This window comes from Gobio gobio, assembly GCF_949357685.1.
Source record: "Gobio gobio genome assembly, chromosome: 6".
NCBI lineage: Eukaryota > Metazoa > Chordata > Actinopteri > Cypriniformes > Gobionidae > Gobio > Gobio gobio.
Genome location: NC_137102.1, coordinates 3748257 through 3775972, shown reverse-complemented (window position 1 = coordinate 3775972; position 27716 = coordinate 3748257). Strand labels below are relative to the sequence as shown.

The window sequence follows — 27716 nt, the reverse complement described above, 5'->3', positions numbered from 1 at the left end:
CCTTTCATTCTCACTCCAGTACCCTTTGGACAAGCGAGACGTCCTTGCGTGTTTAAAGAAGTGTCACCTTTAATGACACGCACCTGGTCTTTTAACATAGTCTTTACAATGATATGCTTCTCATGTACTCGGGTATATAGCTTTGGCGTGAGATCCGTGTCCTACACAGAGGTGACTGTTAATAGTATGTCATTATGACAAATGGTTATATTACAGAGAGGAGCGAGAGTTGTAGATCTGGACTGAACGGAAAACTCAGGGAAATGTGCTGATATTGAATGGCCAAAGCAGTGTAAATGTTACCGTTGAGCCAATAGAATCGTGTTGATCCGCGCTAATCTCAGGACGGTTTGCTCCATCGCTAAGCCTGCCTTTGGATCTCTGGCTATTTTTGGTCTTAAGTGGTATCTGATTACACCAAGGCATAGTGATGTCCCCCAGAAGCCGCTTCCTGCATCAATCCATCATAAATGTGCATCTATCCATCATAAAAGAGCATCCATCCATCCATCATAAAAGTGCATCCATCCATCATAAAAGTGCATCTATCCATCATAAAAGTGCATCCATCCATCATAAATGTGCATCTATCCATCATAAAAGAGCATCCATCCATCCATCATAAAAGTGCATCCATCCATCATAAAAGTGCATCTATCCATCATAAAAGTGCATCCATCCATCATAAATGTGCATCTATCCATCATAAAAGTGCATCCATCTATCATAAAAGTGCATCCATCCATCATAAAAGAGCATCCATCCATCATAAAAGTGCATCCATCCATCATAAAAGTGCATCTATCCATCATAAAACTGCATCCGTCCATCATAAAAGTGCATCTATCCATCATAAAAGTGCATCCATCCATCATAAAAGTGCATCCATCCATCATAAAAGTGCATCCATCCATCATAAAAGTGCATCTATCCATCATAAAAGTGCATCTGTCCATCATAAAAGTGCATCTATCCATCATAAAAGTGCATCTGTCCATCATAAAAGTGCATCCATCCATCATAAAAGTGCATCCATCCATTATAAAAGTGCATCTGTCCATCATAAAAGTGTATCCATCCATCATAAAAGAGCATCTATCCATCATAAAAGTGCATCTATCCATCATAAAAGTGCATCTATCCATCATAAAAGTGCATTTATCATCATAAAAGAGCATCTATCCATCATAAAAGTGCATTTGTCATCATAAAAGTGCATCCATCCATCATAAAAGAGCATCTATCCATCATAAAAGTGCATCTATCCATCATAAAAGTGCATTTGTCATCATAAAAGTGCATCTATCCATCATAAAAGTGCATTTGTCATCATAAAAGTGCATCTATCCATCATAAAAGTGCATCTATCCATCATAAAAGAGCATCTATCCATCATAAAAGAGCATCTATCCATCATAAAAGTGCATCTATCCATCATAAAAGAGCATCTATCCATCATAAAAGTGCATCTATCCATCATAAAAGAGCATCTATCCATCATAAAAGTGCATCTATCCATCATAAAAGAGCATCTATCCATCATAAAAGTCTATCTAAAAGTGCATCCATCCATTATAAAAGTGCATCTGTCCATCATAAAAGTGTATCCATCCATCATAAAAGAGCATCTATCCATCATAAAAGTGCATCTATCCATCATAAAAGAGCATCTATCCATCATAAAAGTGCATCTATCCATCATAAAACTGCATCTATCCATCATAAAAGTGCATTTATCATCATAAAAGAGCATCTGTCCATCATAAAAGTGCATCTATCCATCATAAAAGTGCATTTATCATCATAAAAGTGCATCCATCCATCATAAAAGTGCATCTATCCATCATAAAAGTGCATTTATCATCATAAAAGTGCATCCATCCATCATAAAAGTGCATCTATCCATCATAAAAGAGCATCTATCCATCATAAAAGTGCATCTATTCATCATAAAAGTGCATCTATCCATCATAAAAGTGCATCTATTCATCATAAAAGTGCATCTATCCATCATAAAAGTGCATCTATTCATCATAAAAGTGCATCTATCCATCATAAGCCAACAGAATCGTGTTGAGCCGCTAATCTCAGGACGGTTTGCTCCATCGCTAAGCCTGCCTTTGGATCTCAGGCTATTTTTGGTCTTAAGTGGTATCTGATTACACCAAGGCATAGTGATGTCCCCCAGAAGCCGCTTCCTGGTGTGCTTTTGCACTTTGTTTCTGAGCGGAGGGTGTAATTGATCATCCTTTATGGCATTATTGATGAGTCCGCTATAACCCACTTCTGCTGCGGTGCCCAATTCATCAGACTGATTTGCACACGGGGTGCAGGAAGAAAGCAGTCAAAGGTGGGCCCTATAGCCCCGCAACGTCTCATTAGCTCTCCCCAGACACAAACACCTGCAGGACGGACTGCTTCCCAAAGGCTCTCGAAAAACAATCCACAGCAAAACAATTTCACAGATATGATTTGATGAGGTCCGTCTGTCACAAAGTGCCCTTTACTGTTGCCGTGGACACTTCTCTCACGCTCAGGCGGAATATTTTATAATATGTTTACAAAATGGTACATCTATGCCGATTTGAATAACGTGATGCATTTTGCGATCCCTTCACATCTCGAGCAAATGCATGCAGATGAGCGTGTAGGGCCGTGCTCATATTGAAATGAAATCGTACGTGTTAAATTGAACTTCTCCGCCGATGTTTTGTGGGGAAAGCTCAGGCTAATGAAAAGAAGCCCAAAGAGAAAGTCATTATCTTCCCACGGAGTCATCGTTCCCGTTCCTATTTCATCTCGCTTTCATTTCACGCTCTTTTATTTTTTATGCTGAAAGTCGTTGTGTGGAAAGTTTGGTTTTGACAGTGTTTGAAATGGCATACTTCATTTTAGTGTTGTAGTACTTGAGACCGGTTTTAAAGGATTAGTTCACTTTGATGATTTCCTCACCCCCGTCTCATCCAAGATGTTCATGTCTTTCTCTCTTCAGTCGTTTTTTGAGGAAAACATTCCAGGATTTTTCTGCTCATAATGGACTTCAATGGGAACCAACGGCTGAAGGTCCAAATCACTGCAGTTTCAGAGGAAGAGCTTCAGAGGCTCTGACCAATCACAGACGAGGAATAGAGTCTGATCTAGACAAACCATTTACAACACAAATACACATTTATATACTTTTAACCTCAAATGCTTGACTTTGGTGTTGTTCTTCTTTACGGTGTATGATGTCATCACGTCGGAAAGGTCACATGACGCAGGTGGAAGTGCCGACCCAGAGTTACAACGAACGTGCAAAGACTAAATCAAACGCTCTTTACACAAATAAAGGTGAAACAACGATGTCGGACGATTTTGAAGTTGGAGGAGAACATGAGTTTTTTGGCACTGGGTCGGTTCTTTCACCTAAGTCACGTGACCTTTCCGACGTGATGACATCATACCCCATGAAGTAGAACAACACTGTCGCGCATTCGTTGTTTTTTTCTTGAAAATGACCAATCGTTTCACTAGATCAGACTCTATTCCTCGTCTGTGATTGGTCAGAGCCTCTGAAGCTCTTCCTCTGAAACTGCAGTGATTTGGACCTTCAACTGTTGGTTCCCATCGAAGTCCATTATGAGCAGAAAAATCCTGGAATGATCCTCAAAAAACTGAAGAAATAAAGACATGAACATCTTGGATGAGACGGGGGTGAGTAAAGTTAATTTTGAAGTGAACTAATCCTTCAAGACCATATTTCAAAGATCTTGGTCTTGTTTCGGTCTCAGACTTCAGGGATTCACCAAAATCAATACAAATGCTCATAAAACTAGATATTGTTGCGAAAAAATTACTGAGATCTGGATTTCTCTATTATAAACTGATATAATTAAGCAATATCACAAGAGCAAGAGAGCTGTTTTTACAAATTTGTGCATGACTGCAAACATTTAAGAAAATAAACATTATTCTCTCAACATTATTTATGTATTTATGCATCTTCTGTACCACCTCTGCAGTGCAAAGAGGAATGTCATTGTTAATGATTTCATTTGACTAGTAACAGCTCTATATTTTGTCTTAATCTAATTATATTTATTGATTAAAAATAATTAATTTCTCTAATGTGGATCTTTGCTGGTCTGGTCTTGGTCTTGACTTGGTCTCGCCCTGCCTTTGTCTTGGTCTTAGCACACATTAGTCTTTGTCTTGTCTTGATCTTAACACACATTAGTCTTGATCTTGTCTTGGTCTCAACACACATTAGTCTTGGTCTTGTCTTTGTCTTAATGCCTGGTTCAGACTACACGATTTTAGCCCGAATTTGGCACGATCCGTTTGACGTATGGTGTCGTAGGGATTCGTAAACGACAATGGACGTCGGGACGCAAGAATTGATCGTATCATCTCGTATAGTGTGTCATAGTTTATGACAACCAAATCCACGTCTGCGATAGTTCACGACGTCACAGCAGAAAGACTAGCATGTTGAATTTTTTTTGAGGTCCCCACGACGGGTTCCGTCACATGGGTGACGCTGACCAATCGGAGCACAGACGCTTTTCGTACACAGCTTTCAAACATTGTGAAACGCAAGAGAGATGATGGTGCGGCTAGGTGGAGTTATGAAATGGAGGAAAGGTTTGTGGAGATGTGGCAACAGTACTCTTGCCTGTACGATGTTTCATCGAGGGACAACCACGACAGATTACAAAAAAAAAGCTGCCGTACGATAGCGGAAGCCCTTCAGCAACCCGGTGAGTAACATTACTGGAATTAGCTGTAACTTTTAAGCTAGCAAATCATTAATTATATTCTTCTTCGCTATAGAGAAAATTGTGTGTGTGACAGAGAGATCGAGATTTTGTTAGTGAGTGAGTGAGTGAGTGTGTTTTGTGTGCTCGTGAGTGAGGGTGTGTGTGAGAGAGCGAGTGAGTTACTGTGTGATTGAGGGTGTGTGTGTGTGTGTGTGTGTGTGAGAGAGAGAGAGAGAGAGAGAGAGAGTTACTGTGTGAGTGAGGGTGTGTGTGTGTGTGTGTGTGTGTGAGAGAGAGAGGGCTTTCACTACTGGCTAATAACAAAATATTTAATATAAAAAGAACAATATTTTACCTCAAGTTCTCCTTGGAGGATTGACAGCCCATACTGCCCTCTTCGAGCAAGCCAGGAACGTGTCCATGGTCGTGTTTTCTTTCTTTTTTTGCGCTTTTCTAAACACAAGACAGCCGGTACAAAACACGCCGCTTCAGACATTGTTTACGCTCTTGTTTGTTTCCGGAAGTCAGTCGCTAGTTTCCCCTTCTCGATGACATCACGCGCGTCGTTAAAGACAACAAGCGATGATTGGTCGCGAAGCAACGTGTAGTCTGACATGTTTCTTGTCCAGGACACGACAAGATTTTAGGAGTCAAAATCGCGTAATCTGACACAGTGACTATCGTAACAGACAAAAAAAATCGTGTAGTCTGAACCAGGCATAACACACATTAGTCTTGGTCTTGTCTTGTCTTGGTCTTAACACACATTGGTCTTGGTCTTGGCTTGGTCTTAACACAGATTAGTCTTGGTCTCGCCCTGCCTTTGTCTTGGTCTTAACACACATTAGTCTTGGTCTCGCCTTTTCATGGCCTTAACACACATTAGTCTTGGTTTTGACTTGGTCTCGCCCTGCCTTTGTCTTGGTCTCAACACACATTAGTCTTGGTCTTGTCTTGTCTTGGTCTCAACACACATTAGTCTTGGTCTTGTCTTGGTCTCAACACACATTAGTCTTGGTCTTGTCTTGTCTTGGTCTCAACACACATTAGTCTTGGTCTCGCCCTGCCTTTGTCTTGGTCTTAACACACTTTAGTCTTGGTCTTGTCTTGGTCTTAACACACATTGGTCTTGGTCTCGCCTTGTCTTGGTCTTAACACACATTAGTCTTGGTCTTAGCTTGGTCTTAACACACAATAGTCTTGGTCTCGCCCTGCCTTTGTCTTGGTCTTAACACACATTAGTCTTGGTCTTGCCCTGCCTTTGTCTTGGTCTTAACACACATTATTGTTGGTCTTGGCTTGGTCTTAACACACATTAGTCTTGGTCTCGCCCTGCCTTTGTCTTGGTCTTAACACACATTAGTCTTGGTCTCGCCTTTTCATGGCCTTAACACACATTAGTCTTGGTTTTGACTTGGTCTCGCCCTGCCTTTGTCTTGGTCTCAACACACATTAGTCTTGGTCTCGCCCTGCCTTTGTCTTGGTCTTAACACACTTTAGTCTTGGTCTTGTCTTGGTCTTAGCACACATTAGTCTTGGTCTTGTCTTGGTCTTAACACACATTAGTCTTGGTCTTGTCTTGGTCTTAGCACACATTAGTCTTGGTCTCAACACACATGAATCTTGGTCTCGACTTGGTCTCGGATTAGGTGGTCTTGACTACAACACTTCTTCATTCTGACAGCATTAGTGTGCCTAACAAAACACGATCACAGTATCAGGAATATTGCATGATCAGCTTTTGCGACGTTGGCAAGTGTGCTTTGGATCGATTGGGGTGAAAATATGTTTATGTAATTAGTAAGTCGAATACTAAGCAAAAACTTATTAACAAAAGTTCATTCTGTCATCATTTTTCCTGCTTACCCTCTAAAGCAGTCTTGAGTATTTAAAAAAAGGTGTAAAAGCGTATTATGATCTTTTAGCAAGTGAGAAACATGCTTTGAGAGAGTTGTGAGAAAGCATCTCCAACCAAAACAGAAACATTTCTTATATAAAACTATAATTACATGCAAGCAGGTGCATATCTTGATTAAAAAGTCAATGATATTTGTCTCAGTTCAGTGGCATAATGTCATGCAGAGCTTCCTCTGAAGGAATCGTGATGTTGCAGTCACCAGCATTTCTACACCCACTCAGCAGCTGGGAGTTAGACCAAGGGCCACTTGACACATCATGGAAATTTCATCGCTGCAAATGTAAGAACCTTAATTGCTAAAGAGTTACCATGGCAACAAACATACATCTCAAACCCCCATGCGAATGACACTAATAAACAATAATCAGCATGCAAAACTGAAAAAGTTTTGCATTCAAAGATTTATAGATCAATGTGAAATATCGTTAAACCGACATTAGTCTCGCATAGCCAGAGCTTCAGACTGACGGCAGGAGTTCTCAGCTTTCATTGGTCAAGGACTGCCCAAGAGGACATTTGACTGACATGTAACGAAACCAATCACAGTTTGTTCTGTTCTGCGTCATGTTTAGGGGCGACAAAATGTAAAGTCCATGTCCCTGCGAAAACAGACCGGCGTGCATCTATACATTATTCATTCAAAGGCGTTGTGCAAGTTTACTGCAACAATGGAGCCGCGAACTTCACATACTTTTGGAAATCCAGAGTTTTTTGTTTTTTTCTTTGTAGCCGGACCGTTAAAGAATGCAACACATCCCCAATAGGCCCCTGATAATTAGGGCCCGAGCACTGATGGTGTGAGGACCCAACGCTATCTCACTACCAATCTGTACGTCTTCACACGAGTGAGGTCGTACGAATTTGTACAAATTAGCCACTTCGTACAAATACGTACGAATTGGACGTGAGATAGAGTTAGGTTCTCCCTCCATCGGTGCTCGGGCCCTAATTATCAGGGGCCTATTGGGTACACATTTCTGGAAACACTTCAGGAGTTTCGAAGTCGTCATCTGATTGCCTAAATTGCAGTGATGGGTTAGGTCATTTGTACGAAATCATACGAATTGACCAACGTCAAATACGTACGATTTAGCAAAAAAGGACCCAACGCTATCTCACTACCAATCTGTACGTCTTCACACGAGTGAGGTCGTACAAATTTGTACGAATTAGCCACCTCGTAAAATATGTACGAATTGCTGTGAGATCGGGTGTGAGGACCCCTATTGGAATTGCTCCGTTTTTTCAAAATGAAGTGCTTTTTTGAGGGCCTAAACATGCTCGAAAACTCACAAAACTTTGCACACGCGTCAGAAGTGGCAAAAATGTACGTCAATAGCGCCATCTGTAAAATTTCAACAAAGTACCCCTCCCACTACGTTTCACGTACAGGTATGAAATTCGGTACACACATGAAACAGCACAACACCTACAAAAAAGTCCCGGGAGCTAAATCTGAAAACCAACAGGAAGTGATATATTTCGAATTTTTTTTGCAAAATTGTTGCAAATTTAGCCATTTCCAAACGCTGTACTTTAATCAACTCTGCCTAGAGATTTATTCAGTTCAACATCATATTTGGTCAGTCTAATCTTAAAGCCCTAGAGTTAAATTGTGAAGATCTTGAGTTTTCCCCGAAGGGCGTGTCAGTGGCGACCTCACAAAGTTTGATGTTTCGCCGCATACAATGTCCGATCTGCCCCAAACTTCACATGTTTGATAAGAGTCCTGGGGTGCTTCTCAATATCCCTCCTCGTTTCCTCGCTCCTCCGTCCTCCATCCTCCATCCTATGACCCGGAAACCAACCGAGCTCAGCCATCTTGTAGGACATCTCAATTCTCGAATTGCATCGCGAGGATCGAGGAGTGAGGATGCTTCCTGAGGAGTGAGGATGCTTCGCCGCCGCTACGTCATATTCTCGCACATGCGTCGTGGAGACACACACGGAAGACAAGAAGAGGTTGAATAAAGTCGTTATTTAAATTTTTTTTGCGCACAAAAACTATTGTCGTCGCTTCATAAAATTATTGTAGAGCCACTGTGGTGAGATGGACTTTGTAACAACGTTTTAAGTGCCTTTTATGGGTCTTGTGAGTGTAAATGTACTGAATGCCAATGGAGGCCTATCTGAAGCCTTTCTCAGCATCAGATTTACACTAAAATATCTTCATTTGTGTCTGAAGATGAACGGAGGTCTGACGGGTGTCCAACCACATGAGGGTGAGGAATTAATGACAGAATTTTCATTTTTGGGTGAACTAACCCTTTAATCTAACTGCAAGCTTGTGAATTGAAATGGAATCCAATTGTGAAATTTGTGTTAATACCCAGCCCTGTCAATAAATGTTTAATTTTTTACTTGATGCAAATGTTACAACAGCCAGATTCGCGTTCATCTGTTTCTGAGAAAATTGCACATGCTTTTATAATATAATTTAGCAGGAGTGACGCCACCAGCACGTTTTTCCAATGAGTCTGCACTCTAAAAAAAAAGGCTCGTAATCATAGGGGAACCTTTTTTAGTGCTATATAGCACCAATTTTGGTGCTTCAGTGGTTCTTCAGCGGTTCTTCAGAGGTGCTATATAGCACCTTAGTCAAAGAACCGGTGAAGAACCTCTGAAGAACCGCTGAAGAACCTCTGAAGAACCGCTGAAGAACCTCTGAAGAACCGCTGAAGAACCACTGAAGCACCAAAATTGGTGCTATATAGCACTAAAAAAGGTTCCCCTATGATTACGAGACAAGAACCATTTTTGGTGCAATATAGAACCTTTTTTTTTTTAGAGTGTGGGTTGGATTAAAAGGGAAGAAGCAGAAAGGTCTGTTACCTTGATGGCAGATGTAGCGATCTGCAGGTGGTGTAGTCTTCGCAGGGTGCTTTCTCTGTCTGTGAAGTATGACGCCGCCAACTGGTGCAGGACTTCTAGGGAGACCACAGAGCTGTTTCCGCTGCCCTCTGACTTTTTGCTCAGCTTCTGTTTGTCCAAGAAGATCGTGAGTGATTCCTCCCCTAAAGAAAGATGCATGCAGAAACCAAATATAAAAAGTCTTCCCTTCCCAAAGCACCAGTGTGTTGTGCTCCGAGCCTGACTGTGCTAGCATATGTCTTCCGTACAGTCGCTTAACATGAACTGTGGATGAGTTTTTCAAGGCTTCGTTAAATATGAATCACAGAAGACAGAGAACGAGTTCGGTTTTGAAGGAAGGAAAAGGGCCCACGCGAAAGGGGGTTTATCCCAAAGGGAGGTTGGATTCTTCTGAAGATCAATTTTCGATTTTTTTTTTTACACATAAAAGCTATTTTTGATCTGTGGCTTAGCCTGAAAATCATATAAATAATCTTGTCTGGGCTGAGGAGCATCTCCTGTACCTGTATGTGTTGAGCTTGAGTGGCGTTATTAGTTTCAGTCTGATTAGTATGCACGCAATCGCACCGTCCCCCCATTTCCTTTGCTTTGAGCCGTTAATTACCAGCGCTCACTCTAGCTTTACCACTTCATTTGTCTCCCCTGTCGCTGAAGTTCTGCAGCTTCACTGCGTACATACACCAATAAGTAACATCATAATTAGTGTCGGTAACGTGCAACATTTTGCAAGAGACGCATTGAAAGGTTTGAACCCACCACTGGGACTTACTGCCCTACTTATTATTTGGGTGCCAGAGGGAGAAGAGAAAGTTAATGTCTGATTATAGCTAAACTCATGCCAAGGATGTAAGAAACTGTGCGAATAGTAAATATATATATATATTTTTTAAATGCCGGAAACTTTTCTTGAAGCCTATTATGCACTGATTTCTTAGGGCCAGATTGATAGAATCAAAGCTCAACGCGTCTCAAAACGATGTAGCTGAAGTAGCGTTACAGCGCTTCACTTGATGTGTTTGTATGAGTTGATGTGTGAGCGTCGACTCTGGATCGCCAGTATTTGAATCTCAATAGAGCGCGCGATCCGTGGGCGTGGTCGCATTAGCGGATAATGAAGTGGCTCGCGAAAGACTGACATCTATCGCTTTTCAACCATATTAGATAAACACAGAATATTTGTTTTTGATTTGGTTTACAGTGTTTAAAACCAGACATTTCAGCGTTTCTTTAGACATATGTCTCATGTTTGTGAGACAAGTATTCACTAAGCTAGAGCTCATTTTCTGAAGACTATCTGAATGAACGTCTTTGACAGAGAGGCTGCAGATCACGCATCATGTTTGATTTCTTTATTTTGCAAAAAGCACAACAATATTTTTTTATTGTGACTGTACACAAAAAAAATAGAAACTTAACAGATTATAATGAGGTATAACACTTGCCTGAATGATAAAAAACGACTTTGAGTCTATTTGAGTTATTTGAGTCTCTTTGGCACTGATTAGAAAAAAAGAGAGCCGATCGCGCCGGCGCAACCGCCGACTCAAGAGGGTTAACATCTGACAATACAAACCCTCTTTTTGCGATTAAACACTACTAGCAGGATTCAATAAAGATGTGCAGTGAAAAATTATCGTTCATTTTGCGGCTGACTTTATGCATTTGGAGTTTCCCTTTAAAAAACGCACGTCTCAAACCAGATGCTAATTTGCGCTGCTATTGTTAGATTGCGTTGGTCATTATTAGGATTGCAAAGGGGAATTTTCACGGAAACTTAATCTGGGGAATTTTGGAAATATTCCAATTTGGAAATTTAACAGGAATTTATAGGAATAAATTGGAAATTTTGGGAAATGTATATAAACTGTATCATATACAATCATAAATATAAACATTTGGTTTGGTCATAAGCGGACATGTATTTATTTATTCATTTATTTTCTGCATATTGATGTGTTTTCCAATTAATTACTTCTAATATAGTAGAATAAAATAAATATATTTTTTAATTGCAGCAATTGTTATTTATTTCAGTGTCACATGATCCTTCAGATATCATTCTAATATGCTGATTTTATACTCAATTATTAATGTTGGAGACAGTTGTGCTGCTTAATATTTTTTTGGAAGCTATGATACTTTTTTCAGGAGTCATTGAAGAATAAACAGTTAAAAAGAACAGCATTTATTCAAAATCGAAATCTTTTCTAACAATATAAATCTTTACACTTTAAACACTTTACACTTTACACTTTCACTTTATCAGTTTTACACATCCTTGCTGAAAAAAAGTATTCATTTCTTTAAAAAAATCAAATAAAATACTTACCCCAAACTTTTGAACGGTATATTGTTAAAAAAGATTTCTGTTGTAAATAAATTCTGTTCTTTTTTAAAACTTTTTATTAATCAAAGAATTATGAAAAATCATCATATCATAATGATCTCTGAAGGATCATGTGACCCTGAAGACTGGAGTTATGATGGTGAACATTCAGCTTTACATTACAGAAAAGAATTACATTATAAAGTCTATTAAAATAGAAAACAACTATTTTAAATTGTAATAATATTTCACAATATTACTGTTTTTCCTGTATTTTTGATAAAATGTGCATGTTATGGAGGAACACACAGTGCATGCAGGTGTGTGTCCTCAATATCCCTGCAGTAAAGAGTGTGTTGTGTGTATGTGGATGAGGAACGTGCAGGGTAGAAATTCAACTGAAAGTCCATTAAATCTGGCAAAACCAAGATTATGCTGCAACATTTTTATAACTACATTTAAGTTTCCTATTATAGGTATTTTTGAAAATTCACAGGTTATTCCTATGAATTTCCGTTAATTCCTAGCCTGACGTTGTCATCCTCAGATTCTAGTCAGAATATGAGTCTGCTCCGGCTCCATTGGGCTGTGATTATGGGGTGTTTCAACCGAACCAGGAAAGAAAATGCCTCTGCACTCAATTGGCTAAACCTACAACCAATCAGAGCAACGGAGCGACGCATAGTTGTCAAACAGAACTCAACTGCACACACGCTGGAAGAAGTAGAAGAAGAAGATGAGTGTCAACGATCTTTGCCGGTGTTGGAAGAAGAATGTAAGGATGTAAGGATACACGGAGTACTTACCACGGAGTACTTTCTCATCATTTCTGAGAAAAATAGTAAAGGTGAACGCATATACGGACAAGTTCTCCGTTTAGGATTAGAACGAATTCAACCCAATCGCTCTTTGGTGACGTGATGATGTTTACACTCAAAAAAATGCTGTGTTAAAAATAACCCAAGTTAGGTTGAAAATGGACTAACCCAGCAATTGGGTTGTTTTAACCCAGCATTTTTTAGAGTGTACTGTCGATCATCTGTCCATCATCGTATAAAGCCCATCCTGACAATTTGATTGGTCTGAACAGCTCTGGTTCCAGCATAGTTGCTCCACAACTGATCAAGTCCAGACCGAACTTCCCGACCTCGAATGTTGTGGGCGGGACTAAATTCGGCTGGCGTCCAGGCTAGCTAATTCCCGTTAATCCCCACAGAAAGTTTCCAGCCTTGAATTTTGCAACCCTAGTCATTATGCAAATGATCCGGCTGCGTCTGTGTTCTTTCCTTTTTTGCGTCGTCAGTAGATCCCATCCTGAACTTTCTATTGGCGCTTTTTTGGAATTGCGCTGATTTGCCCTGGCCCTTAACCCTCCTGTTACCCTCAAACCTAGTAACATTTGTTACCCTCTGGGGTCAATTTGACCCCAGCAATTTAAACCTCCAGAATATTATTTTTTTTTTTACAAAGGTTTACGTCTCAGGTCATTTATGTCTGACAGCATATCTGGTGGGCCCTGGAACCATTTTGATGACATTAGCAGCACTATGGCTACCCTGTCATTCACATGGTGGGGCAAGACCATAATAACGTGAAATACTAGTGGTTCTCGCAATACTACAGGTATGGTCTGGTTAGTTTAGATTAGATTAGAGCCCTAAATCAGAGGGAAGTTGTTTGAATGTTACATTGAATATATAAAATGATAGCATGTTATAGTGACCTCAATAAAACAACCTAAACAAATGGGTGTAAAATGTTTATATTTCTTATGTTTTGTACAGCTAAAAGAGCCTGGGGTCAAATTGACCCCAAATAACACAGATGCTACAAAATGTGTACAGGACATTGGAAAAATATCATCATGTTCATTTTATGTTTACAGTTGTCCCCATTAAATTAGGAAAAGTCATTCAATCTAAAGCAAAAAAAATGATGTCAATCCTGTTTTTACAGACGATAAAGCTACACTGTGTAACCTTTTTAGTTTATTCTTATCTAAAAACACTTAGTTCTTTCAAAAATATATGTGCTCATTAATGTATATTTACTTCTTTCAAGTAATAAAGTATTCTCGTAAGTTTATAATATGCCATTGAAAATACATACGGGTGAGGGTTCGAATGCGGGTCGCCATGTTGCTCCTCCATCTTGAAAGTACATTAGCCAAAGAGGGACATTCCCGTAAATTCAAGCTTCGCCTTTGGCGTTTTAACACTCGATGGCACCGTGTCGAATGTGGACGAGGTCGAACTGGAAGCCATGTTAATCTTGGACTAAATCGGCCACCGTAGGAGTTAAAACGAAATCGGAATTGAGAGGAACAGAAACTAATATTCACTGGATGGTCATATACCTTTTCACCACTAGATGGGGGAAAATATCACACAGTGTAGCTTTAAACATTGAATGGGGTCGAATTGACCCCAAAGATAATAGGAGGGTTAATATTTTATCATGACTTTTAATACACCTCAGTACGTTCTTGTAAATGCTGCTATACCTTCCTGCTCATCTGTCCTGATCAAGTATTTGTTTGGATTGGATTTATGTTAGTTATTATTTAAATAAACTGCACTTGGGTTCTGCAACTTGCCTCCAGTGGACTATGTTACAATAGCGAATAAACTGTGATAATGTGGGGAAATGTTGAAGGTGTCTGAATAAACTTTGGTTTGACTGTAAGTTGTTTAGAATTTATTACCAAAATCCCTTGTTAAAATAACTTCAGAAGCATATCTCTTGTGTAATATTGGCTTACCTCCCAATGTGGCTGATACCAGGAAATGAGTGCCATATTTCTTGATCAGATTTTCATGGATCTGCTGAAGGCTCGGCCTTCTCCCCAGAAGCCTGAGGTTGCGTAGAAACTCGGGCGCCAAAGGCAGCGGGGCTTTGAAGAAGTCTCTCTTCTCTGTCACCAAGCTGTTGACTTTCCAGTGACTAAACTCCCTGCAAGATAAAACAAACACAGTTAAGCGCTTTAATGCACTGAATTTTCCAACCCATATTTTCATCGGTCATTAGTAAAACAGGAAACCGTGCCTATGCGTGTGCGCAAGAGAAAATGCTGATATGAGCAGAAAATAAAGCATGCATAAATATTGCATGGTGCTGAATATTGATGCGCCTCATCGTAATGCGGGGCAAACATGATTCCGGTCCATAAACACAATGGAGCACATGACAGCTTTTGTAACTCTGGCATCATGTCTGCACGTACATCTTCCATATGTGCCTTTTATATAACCAACAACAATCCCAGTCCCAGTTTTTCTAGGGTTATGTACATAGAACAAAGCTTGCACTTCCGTGAAGATGCTACCCAAAGGAACGGTCTTTTGGGCTTAATACGGTTCGTGAAAATCTCTAAGAGTTAATTAACGAAAGCAGGGGCTGTCCGACCATAAGCTAATGATGATAGATGGTCTTAATTAAAGGCCTTTAGCACCAGCTGATAGCACCTGGAACTGTGCTGGGGAGTGGGACAGCTTTTTAATACTCCCTTACTAGGGGGCCACAGCACCTGGGCATCATTTCATAGGCTTGCTGTAATTTAACTTTGTTTCTATCGTATCTGTCAGACAATTATAAGTGGTATTTTTTCCGCTGGTTTCTGCCTTAAGCTTCACAATGGATATATAAAACTTTAATCAAATAACGTCCCGTCCCTCTTGCAAAGACTTCTCTTCTCTGTTTTCCGCAATTGCAAACCATGATCCAATCAATAAACAAAGTCTCACTATACATTTGTTCTTGTTTGAGAAGCCATTTCACTTGGATATACACCGATCTGGCATAACATTATGACCTAATATTGTGTTTTTGCTGCCAAATGGACTTGTTTGTTCTTGCCATAGTGCACCTGGTGTTCCCCACGCACCTGGCCATCCACGTGATGTAAAAGAACACGTGATTCCTCAGACCAGGCCGCCTTCTTCCATTGCTCCGTGGTCCAGTTCTGATGCTCACGTGCCACTGTTGGTGCTTTGGGCGGGGTCAGGGGTCAGCATGGGCACTGGTCAGCGGCTGTGCCGCCCCATACACAACAAACTGAGATGCTCTGTGTATTCTGACACCTTTCTATCAGAACCAGCATTAACTTCTTGAGCAGTTTGAGCTCCAGTAGCTCGTCTGTTTGATCGGACCACACGGGCATCAATGAGCCTCGGCCGCCCATGACCCTGTGGCCGGTTCTCCACTGGTCCTCCATGACCCTGTGGCCGGTTCTCCACTGGTCCTTCATGACCCTGTGGCCGGTTCTCCACTGGTCCTTCATGACCCTGTGGCCGGTTCTCCACTGGTCCTCCATGACCCTGTGGCCGGTTCTCCACTGGTCCTTCATGACCCTGTGGCCGGTTCTCCACTGGTCCTTCATGACCCTGTGGCCGGTTCTCCACTGGTCCTCCATGACCCTGTGGCCGGTTCTCCACTGGTCCTTCATGACCCTGTGGCCGGTTCTCCACTGGTCCTCCATGACCCTGTGGCCGGTTCTCCACTGGTCCTCCATGACCCTGTGGCCGGTTCTCCACTGGTCCTTCATGACCCTGTGGCCGGTTCTCCACTGGTCCTCCATGACCCTGTGGCCGGTTCTCCACTGGTCCTCCATGACCCTGTGGCCGGTTCTCCACTGGTCCTTCATGACCCTGTGGCCGGTTCTCCACTGGTCCTCCATGACCCTGTGGCCGGTTCTCCACTGGTCCTCCATGACCCTGTGGCCGGTTCTCCACTGGTCCTTCATGACCCTGTGGCCGGTTCTCCACTGGTCCTTCATGACCCTGTGGCCGGTTCTCCACTGGTCCTTCATGACCCTGTGGCCGGTTCTCCACTGGTCCTTCATGACCCTGTGGCCGGTTCTCCACTGGTCCTCCATGATCCTGTGGCCGGTTCTCCACTGGTCCTTCATGACCCTGTGGTCGGTTCTCCACTGGTCCTTCCTTGGAGCACTTTTGATAGAGACTGACCACTTCAGACCGGGAACACCCCACAAGAGCTGCAGTTTTGGAGATGCTCTGACCCAATCACAATCTGGCCCTTGTCAAACTCGCTTAAAATCCTTACGCTTGCCCATTTGTCCTGCTTCTAACACATCAACTCTGAGGACAAAATGTTCACTTGCTGCCTAATATATCCCGCCCACTAACAGGTGATCATCAGTGTTATTCACAATAAGAATGTTCACTCAGATAAACATCACAATAGGGAGGAAGAGACTATTGCAGTTTCTGTTTAATGTCGACTTTAACTTCCATCTGTACAGCACACACACACACACACTCACACACACACACACACACACTGAAAGAGAGAACTGCTGATCTGCAACACCTCGCTCTGGTGGATTAAAACTGGGTCTTCTGGCCCGTTTGTATGAGCCTGCCAATCAAGCAGAGGGCGGCAGGTGCGCTTTATGAAAATAGGTCTTCACCTCTCAAAGTTTTCACTCATTAAAACAGACACACGCCTTTATCGGACGCATATAATGAATGCTCCGTCCTCTGCTCAGCGATAGACTGAATAGCAAAGTCATTGTTACTACTTTAGAATTCCTCGATGGTGGTTAGAGCTATGCAGAGATTGGTGAATGAAGGAGGGGAAGTCTGAATAGCAATTAGAGTCTCTTTCATTTCCCCTGTGAACCTGTGCTGGCGGTGCATTCTGCAGCCGTGTTTGTGCTCAGCACAATAATAGTTGCCTCACAACACTTCTTCTCTAATTTGAGACGGTTAAACATTTCCTCCAAGAGAACCTTAAAACCATTAGAACAAAATATTTAATACTTGTCAAGTTGCTGTTTTAGAGGCTTAAAATCTTTTCGTAGTAAATTGAGCATTGCTTAATGGGATAAAGTATTGAGCTGTGCACAGATGTTTTTGGTTTCTAAGTCAAGTAGCAGAGGCTCTGATTTTACACTGAAAGTCTTGATTACTCAACAGCACTAAATTACAGTGCTTTAATTAGCTTTTTCTAGTTTGGTGCCTTTAGGTCCTCTAATAATACTAATTCCTGTAACTCCAGCTGATGAAATATCAAGGAAGGCCTTATTTAGATATACTTACAAATATCATGATAACATATAAAAGGTTATTTAAATTGCTGTGTGATGACGGTTTGTTTTAAAGGTGGTTTAAAGGAGGGAGTGGGAAAAGGAATGATCACTCTAAACTGATGAGAAAACCTAACAAATTTAATTGGTGGCAGATTTGGATGGATTTGTAGGACATTATACATTTTAGTAAAACAACAAGCATGAATGTCATTAGTTGCATTAATTGATTAAGAAGATTTCAAAGAACCAATGTGTTCAAACAGACTTTTTCTTATGTGCATGCCAGTATATTCTTGTCTGGCTATCACCAAACCGAGCTCAATCTTTTAAGATTGAACATTGGTCTGGGGAGTCTGCTCTGTAAATTTCAACGGCATAGTTCAAATTACTCTGTACGCAATTGGATAGTCCTTTAACCAATCAGACCACAAGAGGCGTGATCAACGGGCATAGTTCAAATGACTCTGTACGCAATTGGATAGTCCTTCAACGAATCAGAACACAAGAGGTGTGATCAACGGGCATAGTTCAAATGACTCTGTACGCAATTGGATAGTCCTTCAACCAATCAGAACACAAGAGGCGTGATCAACGGGCATAGTTCAAATGACTCTGTACGCAATTGGATAGTCCTTCAACCAATCAGAACACAAGAGGCGTGATCAACTGGCATAGTTCAAATGACTCTGTACGCAATTGGACAGACCTTCAACCAATCAGAACACAAGAGATGTGATCAACGGGCATTGTTTAAATGACTCTGTACGCAATTGGATAGTCCTTCAACGAATCAGAACACAAGAGGCGTGATCAACTGGCATAGTTCAAATGACTCTGTTCGCAATTGGATAGTCCTTCAACCAATCAGACCACAAGAGGCGTGATCAACGGGCATAGTTCAAATGACTCTGTATGCAATTGGATAGTCCTTCAACCAATCAGACCACAAGAGGTGTGATCAACGGGCATAGTTCAAATGACTCTGTATGCAATTGGATAGTCCTTCAACCAATCAGACCACAAGAGGTGTGATCAACTGGCATAGTTCAAATGACTCTGTTCGCAATTGGATAGTCCTTCAACCAATCAGACCACAAGAGGCGTGATCAACGGGCATAGTTCAAATGACTCTGTATGCAATTGGATAGTCCTTCAACCAATCAGACCACAAGAGGTGTGATCAACGGGCATAGTTCAAATGACTCTGTATGCAATTGGATAGTCCTTCAACCAATCAGAACACAAGAGCCGTGAACAACGGGCATAGTTCAAATGACTCTGTATGCAATTGGATAGTCCTTCAACCAATCAGACCACAAGAGGCGTGATCAACGGCATAGTTCAAATGACTCTGTATGCAATTGGATAGTCCTTCAACCAATCAGAACACAAGAGCCGTGAACAACGGGCATAGTTCAAATGACTCTGTACGCAATTGGATAGTCCTTCAACCAATCAGAACACAAGAGGTGTGATCAACTGGCATAGTTCAAATGACTCTGTACGCAATTGGATAGTCCTTCAACCAATCAGAACACAAGAGGTGTGATCAACGGCATAGTTCAAATGACTCTGTACGCAATTGGATAGTCCTTCAACCAATCAGAACACAAGAGGTGTGATCAACGGCATAGTTCAAATGACTCTGTACGCAATTGGATAGTCCTTCAACCAATCAGAACACAAGAGGCGTGAACAACGGGCATAGTTCAAATGACTCTGTACGCAATTGGAATTTTTTTTTTGGATTGCGTTTCTCCCACGATTCTGAAGAAAGAAAAAAACCATCAGACAACTAAAAAAAAATAACATGCAAAATTAAAGGTTCTGACAAAATGGGCATTGCTTCCCAGCAAGCAATGACTGTTATTTTACAGACTATCTACAGACCCAATATACAGTCTGACTATGAGTAACCCACTTCTAGCCAAAATATCCTTAAATTTGAGATTTAAGCAAAGTTAACGATGATTACAAGATATTTGGATTCATTTCTTTGACAAGTTCGTGTTCTAGATGACTATTCTACTGTATTCTATGGTGAGCCATTCTCTCACATTCTCATGAAATGCGTACTGTATATATTGCACAAATTGTATTTATCGTGCGATTTATATGCAAAATTAGTTTTTACGTGCATATGATACACATTGTCACCTCATTGGGTAGGTTTAGTGGTGTGGAATATGTGCATATAACACATTATAAAGTGCCAATCATATGCACGAGAAAATTAATTTTGCCGTATAAATCGCACGATAAATACAATTTGTGCTATAGATATGCATTTTCATGAGATCAGGCTGGAAGTCTAAAACATTTTCACTGACAGCCCAAATTTTGCTTTGTGTTTGGATGGCTAATAGACGTCTTTAAATGCAAAATTGCTTGCTGGGTTGTAACAAAAATATATATAATTTGAATGGAGTCAATGTCTCATTCATCACGACTTGTTTCGTTATTGGATGAATCAGTGTTTGTGAATAAATCTTTTAAATGAATGATATGATTCAATGACAAACACTTTTTTTACACGCGTGTCGCCACCTCCTGGCGTAACAATAAGCAATACAATACATACAAGTGTCAAAATACTTTTATAAAAGATGATTTAATTTTATTTTGATCAATATCGTGTTTATACCCAAACTATCAACTTTTATTTCCTCTTATTCCCCGATTGACTACCATAGTATTTTTTCCCCACTATGGTAGTCAGTGGAGGACGAGATCCGCTTACAAACATTCTTCCAAATATCTTCCTTCATGTTCAACAGAAGAAAGAAATTCATACAGGTTTGGAACAACTTGAGGGTGAGTAAATGATGACAGAAATTACATTTTTGTGTGAACCCTTTAATATGGGCGGCGGTAATACACGTTCACGCTGCGCTGACGCTTTCGATGTGAAAAGACAGCAGAATCGTGGTCATTTTGGAATAAGATCACATGGGTGTTTGAATCGAGATCGCAATCTTTTAATGATTAATCGTGCAGCTCTAGCTAGAGTGAATGTCAAGATGTTCAGTGAATAATGACTTAACTTTCAATCTTACACAAAGCTATCGAATGACTGAAGAAGACTCATAGAGCCATATGGATCACTTTTATGATAATTTTCTGGTGTCTTTGAAATATTGAAGATTCCAGTGCTCATTAATTTTCATTATATGAAAAGAGTTGCCATATATTCCCCTAAAGATTCGTCTTTTATGCTCCATAAAGAAAGAAAGTCATACTATTTAGAACAGCATGGGTGAGTAAACAGTGACAGGATTTGATGAATTACACTTTGAAAGCTTTTCAAAAGTTGTTTTTTTTTTTTTTTTTTTTGCAGTAAAGCCATGGAGTGTATCCATTTAAGAAGAGTGCACTACTTTATCTGCAGTGGACACTCCACGAACACCATGTTCACTCTAATGACCTTCACACTTTACCTCAGTATGAAATCAGATCAGAACTGACATGAATTAGACTGGAGTGACAGACTATCAGGCTCTCAGAGCCTCTGAGAAATATGTGTGCCCAGTGCATCTTGGACTTTTGTCTATCTGAAATAAAACAGGAACTCCTTGTCAACTAAAGTACTGTAAGTATGATATATTGCCTCCCTTCTCTCCAGCAGACACTGAGACATTTACTGAACCCTTTTTAAAAATGTCACATTTTTCACTCCTGTCCATGTCCTGCAAAATTGCTTTGCAGATTTACACAGCTTTGCAGTCTTTGTTTTTTCCCTTGCGCTGTTAAAAATGTTTGTCAGGGAACCTAAAATGTGACCCTGGACCACAAAACCAATCATATTTTTTGAGATTGAGATTTATACATCACCTGAAAGCTGAATTAATAAGCTTCCCATTGATGTATGGTTTATGATAGGACAATATTTGAAAATCTGGAATCTGAGAAAAATCTAAATATTGAGAAAATCTCCTTTAAAGTTGTCCAAATGAAGTCCTTAGCAATGCATTTCACTACCAATAATACATTTTTTATATATTTACGGTAGGAAATGTACAAAATATCTTCATGGAACATGACCTATCACAACCAGTTATATTCACTCGACTAATCGTGTTTACGACATCATGTGCGTTCAAGTCTCTTTGGTCGGAGCAAGATGGCGGTGTACCTTCTTTTAATGAATTTTCAAAAGCACAGTTTGTCCCAGACTGTAAACATGTGTTCTTCTGCTGTAAAGTTGGGCATTTTAACATGAGCTCAATGAGATTCTGCTCCTTCTGGAGCCTCTAGTGGCCACTCGATGAACTGCAGTTTAAGTCACTTCTGTATCGGCTTCAAGAGAAACTGCGGGAGGTTGCCGCTTGGTTCATGTGCGTTCAACTCGTAAATACGATCTTTACGACATGACTTGAACGCAGTGAAAATCATTTTAAGGGTTAGGTCAGGTAAAAATAATACCTTAAGCAAACAACAGCACGTATGAACTTTTTCAGTGTTCTGCACCATTTTAAAGATAATAATAATTATAGCTCATTGACTTTGAGTCTATTTTCGAGTAGTGTTAAAGCACAGTAGGTTCACTGTGGTAAATGAGAGAAGTAAACACAAGTATGTCCAAAGCTGGTCCCAATTATGTGTTCTGAAAAACCAGGTTTTCAACAGATGGCTCTTGAATCACTCTAAACAGTTTGTTCACCTATTCAGCCAAAAGCTTAAAATGTCACAATCTGTCTAAACGTCTCATTCTGTCTTTGCTCTCCTTTTTATTTTCTCTTTAAACACTCTATTTAATGCAAAACTTCAAAGGCTTCTGTTTAGTGAACTAAAACATTGGCACATGCTGCTTTTTTTTTTTTTGAGGGCATTATCTAGAAAATAAGCTTAGGGATCCCTCCCACCAGCGGCTGCATTGTATTTGGGAAAGCAGCTTTAACTATAGATTTTTAAAGAAGGATTAGTTGCCAAAGTTAAGCAAATAAGAAATGACAAAATCAGCAAAAAAACAGAACTACACAATGCAAAAACTTTGCACTGGCAAACATCAATATAGAGAGTGAAATTTGACTCTCAGGCAATGGAAGCTCAGGCAATGTTTATCAAATGCTTCTGAAATATTCTTTGGTGAGTGATTGAAGTGGTAAATTGCATCAAGTCAACAGAACACAAAAGCGATTCTTTTCAAGCCGCTGTATCGCCATTTCCCCATTATAATTCCATGCAAGTATCCCCGAGGCTGCCATCCATTTGGCTTATTAATTCTACTTTGTGGAGCAGTGTCACCTGCATGATTCATCTCTTGTGTTTCCAATGAAAACATCTCATTTCATCTCACTTTCATATGGCTTACATATGTCCTTTGTGTTCGATTTCTTGGGCAGATACTCGTTGCCTTTGGAAACCAGCGGCTCCCAGGTTACTAAATCCCAACGGAGCGGCTCCCAGCTGGCCGTGGCTGTCGTCACCAATGCTGTGATGGTCTACAGATAATAGCACGAATGGGAGGTAATACATCATCCCGAGGTTCCACATGGGAAGGCCAGTGCGTCATGGTTCTTCTATAGTCATAAATATTGTAGTAGTTTCCCATGGTCCAAATCTTTTAAAGGTGCACTCGTCACGTTTTACACACAAATGAATAGTGCTGAAAGTGAGACATTTTAAATTAAAATCTCAGTTATCCCCATACTGCACAATTTTGCATTTGGAATAAATGATGGAACATGAACAGGTTCGATTTGTTAACATTTGTAAGTGCACTTGATATGATGAACTTCAAATAATTTATTAATCTGTTCATTTATGAATATAATATTGCCCATTAGTCATTTCATTCAAAACCCATTAACACCTGATAAGCTTCATGAGCGCGTGCACGGGTTGAAGCGCTATTTTTAGCACGAGTGTAATGTTTGTTAATAGATTTAACGTAAAAAAACATCATTAATCTTGACAAACTATATATCATTCTAAAGGTCTAAACCTCAAGCATCGAGGACAGACCACTGTTTTTCATTGAAAAGCTTATAACGGCTGTATTTTTGCATCAATGTAAGCAATACACATCAACGATTTTATAAATAAAAACAGAGTACATACCTTTAGTGTCCTAATTACGAGCCACACACGCATCCATTGCAAACAATTCCAGAACGAATGGAAAGGTGAGGGTCCACTGAATAACATCCCATAGAGCATTTTAATCCAACGAAACAATAACGGTGTAATATTGATGGTTAATCCTTTGTTTACATTGCATTTCTGCGGAGCGAAGTATCATACTAGACTGTTATGCAATAAAATAATGCACCAAAAACAGTCTCCCGGTAGAATAAAGTGGCATGGGTTTAAAGCTTAGAATGTTACGAACAAAATCCAACTAACCCCACTCAAAAACATGCAAAGATAGCCGCGATATAGTCAAAAATATCCAACCATAGCGATCGTTTTATCTGATGTCATGACGTGCTCATCCAATGATAATGTCTGTTTATCTGGAGCCAATAAAAGCATTGAATCGTCATGACTGACAGAAAATGTAGCCAATGAGCACACGATTCCAACGAGACCTTGCATGTGTATGTTTGTCACATGGGCGTGAATATTTATTCATCTGAATGTGCCAATGTGGCGCTATCTCCGACGAGATGCTGCGAGCCTGACACCCCCCATCTGACAGCTAAAAGCTAACGCGCTAGTAAACAAACAGAGGTCTCTTTGTAGTAACTGTTTGCTAATCTTACTAACTGGACGGAATGTATTATCCAATGGATCGTCAAAAGAAGTTTTTATTGTGCTGAAGATGCTTTATTTGAGCTCACTCGAAGCAGCGATGTGAAAAAGGAGAGTGAACACAGCGGTGACGGTGCTTGTTGACAGAGAAGTTGATCCAATAACATACCGGTGAGTTGCTATGTGTAGTTGTTTATGTATATTGAGAATGTGTGTGAGAATGTATGTATTTTATTGTTTCTGTGTGCTAGAAAAAATGCAATATACCAGTATGCATTATACATATGCTGATATTTTGCATTTTTCCTAGCACACATGGGGAAAAAGTATATAATTTTTCCCCATGTGTGTGTAAATAAAACATATATATATATATATAACACATGTAATTGTTTATATATATATATATATATATATATATATATATATATATATATATATATATATATATATATATATATATATATATATATATTGAGACTGTATTTATTTTATGTTTTTCCTGTGTGCTAGAAAAATTACAATATACCAGTATGCATTATACATATGCTGATATTTTGCATTTTTCCTAGCACACATGGGGAAAAAGTATATATAATTTTTCCCCATGTGTGTGTAAATAAAACATATATATATATATAACACATGTAATTGTTTATATATATATATATATATATATATATATATATATATATATATATATATATATATATATATATATATATATATATTGAGACTGTATTTATTTTATGTTTTTCCTGTGTGCTAGAAAAATTACAATATACCAGTATAGATTATACATATACTGATATTTAGCATTTTTTCTAGCGCACACAGAAAAAAAAAATATATATATATATAATATATAAAATGCATTTTTTTTCCCCTGTGCTACAAAAACAAATTGACGAAAAAAGAAAAGTTCTGGACGGCCGACCATCTGTGTGATTGTTGAATGCTCACTGTTTCACCGGCCATTATATTGATTGTAGGACTGTGTGCGAATGTATGGGCCGCCGTCAATATGAATGCTCACTGTATAGCCGGCCGTTAGATTGATGCTTGGGCTGTGTGAGAATGTATGGGCCGCCGTCAATATGAATGCTGTCTAACCGACTGCCCATCAGTTTCATTGTTCATGGGATGGCCTGTAATTAGAGTGAATGATGACAGTGTGATTGTTGATTGAATGGGCAAACTATACAGAAATAGGACATGCAGTGCTAATTCTCATTCCTTTCCTTGCCATTCTACAGGCATCAGGTTGAGTCTTCAGATGAGCTATGGCATCCAAGCACCAGCCAACCAGCAGAAAAGAGAAGAAAGCTTTCAGATTCTTCAAGATCTGCACTTGCTGTTGTAGACCTGAATCCGCCAGTAAAAGGCCAGTAAATGTTTTTTTTTTTTACATTTGCAAATTGTGTGTGTTTTTATAGCTATATATTTATATTATATTGTTATTTATATTACTAGTTATATTTATAGTTATTATACTTATATTACTTGTTGTATTTTCAGTTGCAAAGAAGTTTAGCTCTTTTTTATTAATATTTCATTTTTATTATATTTTTATAAGTTCTGTTGTACAAATAAATCACTAATACAAAGTCTTATGGTTCTGCCTATTATTTTATAGTTGAAAAAGCATTCAAGCATCATATATGATGGCTAAAACAGCTTGCAGTACCCTTCATAACATTAGGTTATCAAGTCTCCTGTAGGTTATATGGCACTAAAAGTGGTTCTTTGGCTCGTACACTCTAAAAAATGCTGGGTTAAAAATAACCCAAGTTGGGTTGTAAATAGACTAACCCAGCAATTGGGTTGTTTTAAGCAAACATTAAACCCAACCGCTGGCCTAAAACCCAATTGCTGGATTAGTCCATTTTCAACCCAACTTGGGTTATTTTAACCCAGCATTTTTTAGAGTGTAATAATAGGGGAACCACTTTAAGTGCTGTATAGCACCAAATCAAGTTCTTCAGCGGTTCTTCAGCGGTTTTTCACCGGTTCTTTGGGATGACTGAGGTGCTATATAGCATCGCTACCATATACAGATCCTAATAAGATATGTTGATATATAGCACCAAAAGTGATTCCCCTATGATTGCGAGACAAGAACCACTTGTAGTGCCATATAGCACCAGTTTTTTTAGAGTGTATTAGGAAATGCATTGTTTGGAGACATCAAGCAAATTCAAATGTAAGTTATGTACGTTACCTCTTTATTAATTCTGGGTCACTGAGAACAAAAATTATGCTTACAATTGTTTATAGGCTCTAGTTTTCAAGATGTACTATTGGGTCAGGATACGACCCTTGAGTTGGGAATAGGGTTGCCACCTTCAGTGTGTCAAAATAAGGGACACCCATTCACGCACCACCAAAAAAACAACAACAATTGCATAAAGGACAGAAATAAAGAATACGTCATGACATTAATATTTCAACATTGACAACTTGACAGCTCAATAAAAAACCGTGATATCAAATATGTGAACTTGCAACAGAACACATTTTATATTATTTTACATTTGATTATTTTATTTATTTCTAAAGAGCTCTTTAGTAGCCTATTTGGTGCACTTTAAAGGGAAAGTTCAGCCCAAAATGAAATTTCTGTCATCATTTACTCGCCCTCATGATATTTCAAACCTGTATGAGTTTCTTTGTACTGCTGAACACAAAAGAAGATAGAGTGAAGGAAGTTTGTAACCAGGCTGCTTTGGGGACACCATTGACTTCCATAGTAATCTTCCTGTGTGTTCAACATAACAAAGAAATGTATACATGTTTGGAACAACTTGAGGGTGAGTAAATGATGACAGAATTTTCATTTTTGGGTGAACTATCCCTTTAAGCAGTCATTCTGAACCAGTAATCACTTTTTTGATTTTCAAAAATGTTTCTTTTTTTTAATTAATTTACTTAAATTATGATTATATTATCATGTAATTATTTGTCCCATTTTAATCTAAATTTTTTTTAAATGTCATAAACTTTGACAGGATTATTTATTATGTATGATTATAGCCAAGCTAAATTATAAATTATATTAATAACATTTATTAGGCTATAATCTATTAATTAACCTGTCTAAAAAATAATAATTCTGTCTGT

General features: G+C 39.4%; 1 protein-coding gene across 1 annotated transcript in view; it reads right to left on the bottom strand.

Moving 5' to 3' along the window:
• brinp2 (bone morphogenetic protein/retinoic acid inducible neural-specific 2) overlaps positions 1-27716 on the bottom strand; it is a 220415-nt gene that overhangs the window by 116237 nt on the left and 76462 nt on the right. Inside the window, exons 3-4 of the mRNA XM_079819006.1 lie at positions 14616-14806; positions 9490-9671 (exon numbers count right to left, since the gene is read on the bottom strand). Coding sequence (XP_079675132.1) covers positions 9490-9671; positions 14616-14806 — 373 coding nt within the window. The remainder of the gene's footprint in view (positions 1-9489; positions 9672-14615; positions 14807-27716) is intronic.